General features: G+C 34.6%; 2 protein-coding genes across 3 annotated transcripts in view; one reads left to right on the top strand and one right to left on the bottom strand.

Moving 5' to 3' along the window:
• The window catches only part of LOC123678268, a 91,709-nt gene that overhangs the window by 58,729 nt on the left and 19,965 nt on the right, over positions 1-13,015 (bottom strand). Inside the window, exons 3-4 of one of the 2 annotated variants that reach the window (XM_045615235.1) lie at positions 4,195-4,392; positions 3,403-3,520 (exon numbers count right to left, since the gene is read on the bottom strand). In XM_045615235.1, the coding sequence (XP_045471191.1) occupies positions 3,403-3,520; positions 4,195-4,392 (316 nt within the window). The remainder of the gene's footprint in view (positions 1-3,402; positions 3,521-4,194; positions 4,393-13,015) is intronic. The other variant, XM_045615236.1, reaches the window with a different exon arrangement.
• LOC123678269 (cytochrome b-c1 complex subunit 7-like) lies at positions 6,430-6,854 on the top strand. The gene has a single exon (XM_045615237.1). It carries the CDS (start codon positions 6,505-6,507, stop codon positions 6,838-6,840), a length of 336 nt encoding a protein of 111 aa, XP_045471193.1. The 5' UTR covers positions 6,430-6,504; the 3' UTR covers positions 6,841-6,854.

Genomic DNA, 13,015 nt, shown 5'->3' with positions numbered 1-13,015 from the left:
TACCTGGGATTTCGCCTCGGGCTATCCTAGCAATTCTGCCTGCGTCCTTTCTGCTGACGTGGTCGTTCCAATATCGTCGTCGTTTTCTTCCCCATTTAACTATGTCCTGAGTCTGGCATTCCTCTCGGATGGCTGTGTTCCTCTTCCTATCTCTCAGTGTGTACCCAGATATGGTTCTCAGTATCTTCATTTCCGTCGTTTTTAGGATGGATTTTGTTCTCTTGTTAACTGCTCGAGTTTCTATGCCGTACGTCATGATGGGTCAAACACAAGTTTTGTAGATCCTGGCTTTCGAATGTTTACTCATATGTTTGTTGTTGAATATCGTCGACTAAGAGTGTAAATCTGCTATGTCCATAATGAACAATTTCACAGGAGACCGAAAAAACCGTACAGTACAGTGTTATAATAATAATAATAAGAGAGTTTATTCATGAAAATACATTCAATAGAGTTTATTGAATGTATTTTCATTAATAAACACCTTTATTATTATTATTATAACACTGTACTGTACGGTTTTTTCGGTCTCCTGTGAAATTGTTCATTATGGACATAGCAGATTTACACTCTTAGCCGACGATATGACGTCGTGAAGTGCACTGGCAACCCTGCATGCTTTATCTGCCTGTTTACGAACCTCGTGTGTTTTATCTTGGTTCGAGGATATCTCCACGCCAAGATATCTGAACGACATAACTTGTTCTATAGGTTGGTCTGCAATGACAAGTTTGCATCGTTTTGGTTCTTCGCTTATGGCCATTGATTTTGTTTTTGTGATCGATATGTGCATGTTGAATTTGCTAGCTTCTAGGAAGAATGAATATAATGTGATTCTTTTAATCTTATATCAGTTTATCGAATCTTTATTGATATTCTCTACATATTGGGTGAATAAGTACCAAAATAAATAATGTATTCATCAATATTATTGATGAATCGCACTTATTACTGATTTTACTCTTCTCGATTCAAAACTGGACAAAGAAATGTGAATACCGAAAAGAATATCAGTGATGAAGCGCGAAGTATTGAAGAAGATGCCAAAATGTCGATATGTCGCTATTCTCAACTTGTTAGCCTTTGTCCTTCGACTACGTGAAAAATTTTATGTAAGGATCTTGGCTCACATAAGTATAAAATACTGCTCGTGCAAAATTCGAAGCCAAATAATCATCGCTGAATGGGCTAATTTGAAACTGACCGAAGATGAGAATTTTTACCTAAGAATTGTGTTTAGAGATGGAGCTCATTTCTGGTCAAATGTCTTCATCAATGAGCCAAATTGCCATGGAGAAAGACAATCCTCAAGTCATTAACAACATTACATCCAACAAAATTGACTTTTAGGTGCGGTTTACACGCTGGTGGCATCATCGGTCCTTATTTCTTTTGAAATGGGAAAGGATCTGTGTTTAGGGTGAATGGCGATAGCTATCAAGCTAAGCTGACTGAAAATGAACAAAAATCAATCAGCTAAATATCGACGATATTTGGTTCCAACAAGACATCGCAGTTTGCCAAAGAGTGTCTTAACCATCAATGTTTTGCAAAATCAGTTTGGTGACGACTTTATCTCCAGAAGTGGTCCTGTAAACTGATCCCGTCATTCGTGAAACTTAACGCAGCTCGATTTCTTTTTAGGGGGCTATGTTAGCTTTTTGGTTTATGCCGACAAAACCAGCATTGAAAACCAGCACCATTGACGCTTTACGACCAGATTCATTAAAAAAAAAAAACAATTAGAACGATCGAATGAACTACATAGTCCACTCGATCATCATTCTAAATTACCATTTAGAAGCAACTCGATGTACTTCATTCACCCTCAATCTCACTATATGCGCGTTGTTCAATTGATCACTCTGCGTTGTATAAATAAAAATTTAATACAAATCTATGATTTCACTTTCTAGAAGGTTGATACAAAATCATAATGTGAATTGAATGTGCAGTGCCTTCTAGCGAAACAACTTGAAAACCCGAAATTGAGAGATAAACGAACATGCATCAGCTCTCTAATATTTTCACGTGAAATCATAAACGTAAGAAAATCTCCACCCTCATCCATTCCACAATATACCCTGTAATATCCCAGGTTGGCGCTAAAAGACTCCGTTTTAACGGTAATAACCCACCTACGGCTAAATTACAGCGCTATATTTTCTCGAGTAATTGTTATTTGTTCGTGCTTCAATTAAAAGATATCATTCCTGAAATCTCGCTAGTCTTTGCAGCCAACAGGCCAACTACTCAGTTACATACCCATACACGACGAACGAAACTTGGTAATTGGGATCACGTAGCTGATGGAACTTATCCAAATAACGAACGAAACACTTCCGTTATGTACTAGCTTGGATATAATCTAGTTGGGCCAGTTAGATATCGTGTTATTTTGAACGAGAACGTGAATTAACAGGGAATAACACGTAACGATGGTAATTTCATAGTTTTTTGTGCGCTCGTTCTTTGAACATATCCCTTCATCTTTTCATCAGAATGTCTATAATTTTAAGCTTGATATGATCTCAAACGACGACGGATCCGCCTTGAAATTCAATTTTGTCCGTCCATTATTAAACACGACAGCTATCGACGAACAAACCCAGAAATTTTGAAATTTTCTCTTCTTGTTAAATTTTCATCAGCATATCGGCTCGACACGAAAATTTGTATTTAGATGTAGTAAAATAATATCAAGCTTTGTGCAATATATGACTTCAATCGCTCAACCAAAACAGTAGAAGATTCAAGAAGAATATCGAAATAAATCAACAACAATAACTATGGTATCGAGATTGGTATTGATATGAAATATCACTTTCAAGAAACATAGGAAACTCACAAGAAGTATTGGAAACTGAAAATACATTGATCACAAAACCGATCCATTTGAGGTTCTTCGACATAAATAACTATTTCAAGCATTTCCGCCTTCAGACCTCGCTTGCACTCTCTCCCCCTAAGTATACCTGCGCACCTGCTCCTCTGGTAGGTCGTCGGTGCTGGTGGCGGAGTGTGTAGTGACACTGTCTCCTCAAGGGAAGGTGTAAGGCGATTAATTAATAATAAGCGAGAACTTGCGTTGAGTAATAATTTATGAACTTCTGATTTTATGTACGAGTGGTGGTTCAACTGCACCTCCAAATATAGGTAGTTGCTAGTCCTCTAGCGGATCAATCAAGAATATCGACTGACTGAGAACTATTATTTCAATGAAAAATAACAACGGAACGCAGATATCCTACATAAGCTTGAAAAATTCGCTCATTCATAAAAGATTTTCCAAAATAGTAACAACTCATCTCAGACCAGAGAGTTTTAATTCTCATGTTAGATCATCTTCGAAAACTTTCAGAAATACACTTGAAAAATAAAAGCTCATCTCAAATAACTCACCTATCTTGAGAATATAATGATATAATGGGAGTAGGGAAAACTCCTTCTGCTATACATTGAACCCTCAGCGAGCCTTCGTCTGAGCTAAGGCGGCGTAGTATGAGACTCCTTTCTGGAACTTATTCATTTGAAATCAGTAAAACTCATTGAAATCTAGACATGAAAGAATTATTGAAAATTTTAAATACTTGACGTTCAGCAAATATAAAAGTTAGATGATTATTTGACATTTGCTCTGGACAAGGTTAGCTTTCCGTTTAAAAAATTATCAAAATATGACGAAGCATTTTGAATTTTATCAAATTATAACTATATCATTATATATTTTCAAAAATTCAAAAATTTTGGTACAACACTAGGAATTTATTTTCTAAAACATTATGCACAAAACACTTCAATGAATCTCCACATTTTGAAAAACAGTCCGAAAAACAGCACGATAAAGTAGTTTTCATACACAAAAAAAAAGTAAAATGACATTCAGCTTCATAAATAATTTGAGATACAAAATCATTCCTTCAACGAAATATATCAGATATCAAATTGGGTTAAACGAATATCATGTTATTTCAAACACAGTTTATCGCTTCAATATTTTTCATATATTCATTGTATACAGCATAATTTGTTTAAGAATTCAAAACCCATAAGAAATGGAAAGTATGAGTTAGTCCTAATGTTTCATTGCATTATCGCAGTTCATGAATACATTCTTTCAAAAGACAAAGCAATAGTTATAATCGCATTACTGGAGCAACTTTCCATCAGAATTTTACCAAAATCAATACTCACCAAATACTAGCATACTTTTCGTTCTGATATCTTCGCTTTGCAAAGTTGACACAGAACAAGTGTATTCCCCTGATAAATCAGGCCCTGCTTGAAGAATGTGTAAGGCTCTATGTATACTATTTGCATCCACACTTGCAGCATATTCCAGGTTGAGACGATCCTTTAGGATGCCTAACACTTGAGGCCGGCTTTTGGACGCTGAAAAAAAAATTATATCATGAATCGTTACAGAATTCTATAAGGCTTGTCATTTCAAAAACCGGACTCTGATTCGAAACCTGAATATACATTTTGTGGGATTCTTTTGTAAGTAAAACTGTTTATAGATTTTTTAACACTCATTCTTCGAACCGATTGATTCATCATTTCGTTACACTGTCTGGATTTTCAACATTTCGAGCCGGAAATGGTCACGAAACATAAGGTTTGACTAACTGATGATGAAAAAGTCCTCAGATTTGATTTGTCCGTCTATCCGTCTATAGCCGTTCATATAATAATAATAATAAGAGTTTATTCAGAACATAAATACATAAATAAACTATATGAGATATACAGCATAACATTCGTACGGAAGGATCTAGAGTAGATATTAGAACAACTTTCAGGGAAGGTTAGGATCTCGAATGTGGAGTTTCGTAAAATTAAAAAAAAATCCGACTAGCGGTTCCAAAACTATGACCGTTCAAAAATTGGTGTTCGTACCAATTTTGAAACTTACCCTACACTGCCTATTGTATCAAATCAGATACAACCAAATAAACTTCATTTAAAGTTATCTTATTTAGCAGTTTCTTACATATATCATATTTGATACATCCTTATTTTAAGATTCAATACGGTTCATAATACATTTCCGCGCGCTAATACCATCTGTGGCATGTTTATGTTTCAAAAAGGTAGCTAGTTGATATCATATCCAGTGTGAGGTGATTCAGATCTGTTTATCCTTCGAATTTTCGTAAAGTTGCATTATAAAAACTGTTTTTACTTCGATAAAGGTAAGATATATCAAATATAACATAATTTCATTCATTTATACCATGTGATATTATTATATTCGACATAATTTCAGTTGTATCAAATTTGATACATAGCGCATATTTGAATTGAAAAAGAGTTGATGAAAGAACCTAGAGGCTCTTCGCATGAATATATCTGCAATATCGATAGAGTTGACATAACATCTGTAGTATGGCTAGATAATAAGCCAGTTCTTTTCTTTCAACACTCAAAGGGAAAATGCCTCCAAAAGAAGTGAGAAGGTGGGGCAGAAAATCAAAAAAATATGTGAATATTGATTGTCCAAACCTAGTCCCGGAATACAATGCTCATATGGGAGGAATACAATGCCATGGACAGTTATATTAGCAGAAATAAAATTAAAGTTAGATCTAAGAAATTGTATATTCGTCTTTTTTACCATTTAGTCGACATGACCTTAGTAAATACATGGTTGCTCCACAAGAGCATTGGTAAGCAAAAGCTCAAACAGGTTGATGTTCGGCTAGAAATAGCAAGGATTCCGTCGAAAATATGCTTGTTGCGAAAAAGAAAAAGTCCACAGTGTTTTCGCATGTTCCTCCGAAGGACGTCAGGACCGATTCTATTGGCCACTGGCCTACCTATGATGATGTGAGACAAAGATGTAAATTTCCTTCTTGCAAATCATTCTCTCATTTGAAATGTTCAAAATTTGGTGTTCATTCGTGTCTCAACAAGAATAATAATTGTTTTGTTAATTTCCACTATCCTTGAAAATGGAACATGTATTCTCATATGCATTATGTATCAAATTTGATACTAATGTTTTTCAAAAATAAAACATAATACAAACTCTAGAATTTTTTTATTATTTTTTTATACTTCCTCTCAACACTACGAATCGAAATTATATTTTTGTTAACAAAAAACAAAATTCGAGAAGTGTAGGGTTAGGATCTCGAATGTGGAGTTTCGTAAAATTCGAAAAAAATCCGACTAGCGGTTCCAAAACTATGACCGTTCAAAAATTTGTGTTCGTACCAATTTTGAAACTTTTGGTTGGATCAAATTGACAAATTTTCTTTAAGATGTAGAATAACAATCGAAAGCATCTTGAAACATTTCTTGTTGATCGCGAATACAGATCAGAACCATATAAAATTCAAGAAGAATGTTGAAAAAAAAATCAATTAATAATCATTACCCTTCCCCCAGAGGGTTCAAAAACTAACCTAAATGTGGAGTAGACATTTCCAAATAACTAATAAGACAACTACGATTTGTATTACGTAAAGAGAAAATATTTAATTGAAAAATACTGTAAAGATGTCTGTAATGCACATGCAAAAACGTTTTGTTAGTAAAGCATGGCAAAAATTCGTGTACAACATGTCTGGATTCAATAAATATGGTTTGTTGAGGGATGATCTGCTCGATGATTCGAGAGCTGATGTGGGGGAAGCCCTCAAAAGATTAGATCCAAAAATCATTGATGAGAGGAATTATCGTTTGATTAGAGCTGCACAATTGTCTCTTCAGAAGAATATTCTGCCCAAAGACCAATGGGCAAAGTACGAAGATGAGAAGTTATACCTTACTCCATTAGTTAAACAAGTCCGCAAAGAATGGGAAGAAATGGAAGAATGGAACAAGAAGTACTAAACCAAAATATACTAGGTAGTCACCAATTATTGAAATAAAAAGTGGCGAGCTGTCGTGCGGCATGACTGTCGACCAATTCGCGCAGCCGCAGTCTGAATCAGAAAACGCCCCGGAAACTAAATCCTAGCTATGCGTATGCCTCATCATAAAAACTATGATGAGGGAAAAGGAGGAGTACCGATTAGGTAATGTATCTATCAATAAAACATTTGAAGGATCCCACCCCACCACTGGATTGATATAATTCATTACTCAAAGGTCAGCAGGAAGTACGATTCAATCTATGGCACCATTACTTGAATACAAACAAAAAGTTATAGCTCAGTATCAACAGATGCTGCAGGAGTTCTTGCTGGAATAATTTCAATAGAACTGGAAATCGAAAAAAAACTGGCTCAGCGACTTACAACACGGACGAAATTCGACATTCCAAAATAAAGTAATAATTTCAGGACTCTTTGACTCGGTCAACCTTGCTCTCATATACATAACCATAGAAAAATTTTTTTTGCAGAACACAGGTGCTCATCGGTTATGGATGCTTTGTACGTGTTACTTATGAAGAGAATAGGAATAGGCGGAAACGACAACCTAAACCGGGTCAAGTGATGACCCGATTCGTAATTCGTTCATTGAATTCCCAAAATACTGCTCAAGAGATGATCAACGAGGAGATACAGTCGAGGCCACTATCACATAAGCAAATTCCTCTTTTGGAGGAGAGAAAATGAAAGTGGAATTTATAGTAAAAAAGAAATGAAATATCAATAACTTAGCTTAGAGTTTAGTTCATTAAAATTTGGCAATATATTTCTGACTTTAATCGATGCCTGTATTTATTCACTGAATTTGTTGCTAATCTGATCTGAATGATCTTGCTTCCGGGTATCTTTTTTTTGGGCTGCTGAACGGATTTTGCTCAGTAACTTTTGAAAGCTACACTTACATAGTTAACTATTGGGATCTGGTACACTGGCGTTCTTTAGAATTAAACAGATAAGTAATATCGCAGATCGATCTAAAAGAGAAGAATTCATTCTTTTTAACAGAAAAAGTTACTCAAACAAAGTCCCCCTCAAACACTTTCATAAAAAAATAAATTGAAATATCAATTTGACACACACTAGACAATTTCATTTGTGAAGATTCAAACAAATGAACTTTCAGCACACTTCACTAATATCCCTCGATTTACGTTCTTTTTCTTTGGAGAAAAGAATACCTACAACTTCCTAAGGTTGCTTATAGGACATTCTTCCAAAGCGAGTATCTTGAGCATCTGCAATATAGTTTCGGGGAGTTCACGCCTCAAAGTTGGAGATTCGAAACTCATCATGAAAGGTCTTATTAGATGGAGGATAAGCTTCTTGAAGTATTTTCCTCTGCTGCTTATAATTTTCGTATTATACAGGGTGTTTCCTAAACATGCGGCAAAAATTCAGGGGGTTGTTCCTTGGACTATTTTAAGAATGTTTTGTCCTTGGATGATTTTTGAAAAACCTCTTTGTTTCGAAGATACAGGGCGAACAACATTTTTCATATTTTTAAAATTAATAATAGTTTAAATGAAAATGCGTACCGCACTGTGTTTACTAAGTAGGTACAAGTTATTTTTAAATTTGTTCAACAACATTCCAATTACTAAAAACGGTCATTTTTTTGATTAAAAATTGATAAGTGCAGATGGTAAAGGAATACAGATTAAACACGGTTTTCATTTGAATTCGTTTTGTGATGTATTAGCAATTAACATTTTATCTTTGACTATTATGAATCGCTACTAGAGGTGGTCATTTTCAACAGTTTTTGTAGGTTGAGTTGAATTTTCATGTAATTTTTCATAATAAAATGTTATTATCTGAAATTTTGTTTCCCCTATATCTTTGAAACAAATAGGTTTTTCAAAAATCATCAAAGGACAAAATATTCTTAGAATAGTCCAAGGAACAACCCCCTGAATTTTTGCCGCATGTTTAGGAAACACCCTGTATACCTTCGCTAGAAAATCATCGAATTATTTGCGAAATATCAAGCACCTATCCCAATAAGGATAGGTGGAAGCTGAAGCAACACAGCAGAATTTATTTGCTGTCTTTGAGTTTTCAAAATGAGGGAGGAATTTCTTTTTCAATCCTTCTCATAGTATCCATAATGATAAGTTTTTTCCGCGAAATATATTAAACAGTATTTACTGAAATAAGCCATAAACCTTTGTGACGTTTCTGAAAGTTCTTTGATAAAACTGGTCAGTCTCTCACAGTAATAATGCGCAACTGAAACAATAGATCAATGTATTTTTTCTGTACTTGTTTAATGGTATGACTTTTGTATGGTGAAAGATAATCTTGAATGAAGAAGGTTCTGTACTGTTTATTGAATGAATAAATTAAAAAAAATAAAATGTTTGAACCTTTGTTTATATATGACGGTTCACACTGACACTCTCAATCTTCATATTGGTATTGATCTCAGATTGATTCTCAGTAAAGAATTAGATAGGATAGAAGAATTAGATAGATTAGAAGAATTAGAAGAATAGATTGAGTTTCGACTTGACACCGCGAGAGTATTGTGGACCATCAAAGGATAAAAGTATCGAATACTTTATTTTTCTGGGACTTATACATTCAATTCCTTGTTGTTCATTTGTCAAAATAAACATAGGCTAAAAAAGTGCTCTGAATATTACAAGTATGATACCAGACATAAGTACCAATTCACAGAACCACAAAATTTAAACAAACATGCTAAAATGAATCAAACTTTTCAATCACCTATCAGAGCGAATCAGAGAGAAAAAATTTGAACCATAGAATAAAATTCTCAATGTTTTTCATTCCGATTATACATTATGTACTTGGGAAGGTACAGATTTTTTCATAGGTGTAGAACATTATCTAAGTATCTAGCTTTCCGAAAATTGTTTGGATACAGAAGGAAGGAAATGACTCTCAACAAGCATATTCGTGTCAGCATATTCGAAATGGATGATTAACTGCTTATTCCACATTTTCGATCTTAATTATTCCAAATCCATAGTTGAAACACGTAACTGGACTTCAACGCATCCATCATTCTGGGATTTCAAACGATACTCATTAAACGGTATTATACTGGTCTGTCGAACTGTTTCACTCTAGTTCGTGTATCATGCAATTTCTCTCCTTATCTTCATCGCTTATAATAAACTACTTTTCGAGTCTGCCAGAACCTGAGACTGTATTTGATTTTAGTTAACATTCAATTTTTGCACTATGTGTACTTCAATGTTCTGAACTGCGGGAAATGACAACATAGTTAAATATCATCGATAATATTGAATATAGTGAGCTGATCAAAATCATTCATATTCTTTCACAATGGATCGATGATTTTGTTGATTCAAATTTGAATGAAATTATGTTAATTTTGCCGTGCAGAGCGAGAATGCCGTATCTGAAATTTCTACGTTCTGTCTTTTCGTTTCTATGAGCGTTCTTGGGTAAGTTTTCTAACTAATTGCATAGTTAAATTATCGTATTACTATCCAATTATTGGTCTACGGGAGGCGGGGTTGTCATTTCGAGAAATCGCTACGGAAGGTACGGACAGCTAGATATTATCGGTACTTATGGCCATTAACGGCCGGCAACGATTACAGTGGAATGTCATCAGGTCGTCTTTTCTGATGAATCTTGATTTTCCTTGGGTGCACATGATGGCCGAAGAAGTGTTAGATGACGTCGGGAACAAGACGTGAACCTCAGTTTGATGTTGAGCGTCACGTACAGCGGACAGTAAGCGTTATGGTATGGAGTGTTATTGCACATGCACCTCTAATCTTTATTCGAGGTAACCTACAAGAAATAGTGGTGCCATATGTTTTCCCTCAACTGAACCAGCTCGAGAATTTCAGCAAGATAATGCTTGAGTTAGTTTGAACATTTTCGGAGCGTCCCATGTGAATCTTTCGCCATAGCCGCCCGGATTCCCCGATCTTTCGCCCATAGAGCATGTTTGGGATATCATGGATATAGAGGGCTTGGAAGTTTATCCTAGCCCCCACGGACTTCATCGGCTCTGAGACATGAATCACAGGTAGCTTTGAATAGTATCCCTCAAGAAGAAATAGACCATATCATTGCATCAATGCCGAGACGTGCTGGGAAGTTTATAGATAATCGCGTTGGATAAACAGCTCCTTCTGGGTGTTGCCGTTTTTTTGTCAGTTAGTATATAAGATAGTTGATTTTGATATTTGAAAAAATAAGATAAGAAGTATACTCAATAACGGAAAAACAGGATTTCAATCAACATTTCAATATTTTTTATAGAAGAATGAAAGCGCGAAGATTGAATTTTTAAATAGTTTAGACATGGGTCGTCTTAGGAATTCCGGAAATTTATTAAATAATCAGATGAAGTTAACTAATTCATCTGTATGAATCCAAAAATATAACTTCTATTTCAAAGAATAATCTCATTCAAGTCTGTACCTAACATTGATCCCCGAGAACTTATAATGAAAGAAATATTTTCAGAATAGATTCCACACTTCAATAATTCCTTTCATACTTCCGAATTGATCCAAATTCAAGCTGCCATAATTGGTTCTCGAAAACCATCCAAGAGCAGTTGATCAAGAAATTCAATATGCTACGAAGGAGTAGATATAGCGAGTTAATCCCAGTTATTTTCGGACCAAGTACACAGGATAATACAACCCCATATCTGCAAGATGTAGCGACCAACGAAATCCTGTAATCTAAAAAGGGTGGTTAGAGGTTTATCCTTTATTTCGAACTGAGCATAAGGATTTCATAAGGGAATTGGAAATAAAGTGCCTTGTGAAATGTTTTCGGGAAAGGGATATTGTATTCTTGATGAAGCTGTTCATCTCGTCTTCTAACGACGTATTGAACCATTTTCTGATAGGAAGGTTTAGCAACCAACATAATTGAAAATATATCCGATTTCACAGATTTCTGCAAAAACTTATTAGGTTGAAAGGACAGAATATCTCTGCATTGATTGGATTTGTTGTGATACAAACCTCAACGTTATTTTGAGAGGGATGATTGTCCCCCATGTCATGTGCGTAACAGAAATGAAAAAATTCGAACGTTTCCAATAATCCACCTTTGTTAAATGTTGGATACTCAAAGTTCATAATTGCCATGAATTATTTCAGTTCATTCTGTCAATTTCAAATATTCATAGTCACCTAATGGTTTGAAAATGTAGAATCAAAACATTGAATGAAAGATTCGACCGATGAGCAAAACTTTTTTTTGGAAAATAAAGAACATAAACATGTGATTCGGTACAACAATTGATCACTATATCGTATTGCTCCTTCTAATTCAGTAATTCTTCAACAAAATCGAATTGAGAAATCAAAGACATATTTCATCACGACAGTACTTCCTACAGAGTAGTAGTTTTTATTGTTTCGGTTTCAAGAATTTTTTGATATTTCACATTGGAAAAAATGGTCCTAGGACTATAGCCTATAGTATGACATTCATGAAATTCTATTATCTTCAGGTATACATCTTTTGAAAGGTGAATAAACAAGTGTGTCCTTATTCACCTGAAGTTTTCGTTTAGTATTTTAGAATGAGTAGGATACACTATTATAATGAAAAAAAAACAATAATTGAATGTTTCGGTCTTTACATTACAGGGTTGAAATAATGAATAGAAACAATATTCTTCTTCCGCTATTTTCGGAATTAGAGGGTCATCATCAATAAATATTAATATTAATTATAGTTTGAAAAAGCATAATTCTGTTCGTCTAGGAAAATTTGGGTCTCATTTAATACAATATGTGGAGAAAATTTGCTGTGGATCTATCAGTTCATTTGATCAATTGACTGCAATCACTAGATGTTTAACTCCCAACTATGTAGATCTACAAGCTAGGTAGCATTTATATGCTTTCTAATTGAGTCGTCTATACAAATTTGGTAAATGCATTCGAAAACGGTACATAAAAAAATATGCTTGTATTTGCGTGAGATTCATTTTGAAAAACCTTAAAATTTGACATTTGCAATTTCCAGCCGTCTGAATAGAGCCTGATTTGAATTAAGTGTAAAACAGAATATCAGTGGAAGAGCCAATAATTATTTCTTTATTTCCAGACACATTCTTCACATTTGTGGCTCAATTTCAATTCATTGTATAAGGT

Source organism: Harmonia axyridis, chromosome 4 (assembly GCF_914767665.1).
Source record: "Harmonia axyridis chromosome 4, icHarAxyr1.1, whole genome shotgun sequence".
NCBI classification, from domain to species: Eukaryota; Metazoa; Arthropoda; class Insecta; order Coleoptera; family Coccinellidae; genus Harmonia; species Harmonia axyridis.
Note: the sequence above shows the minus strand (reverse complement) of the source record. Positions and strands in the feature narration are given on the sequence as shown.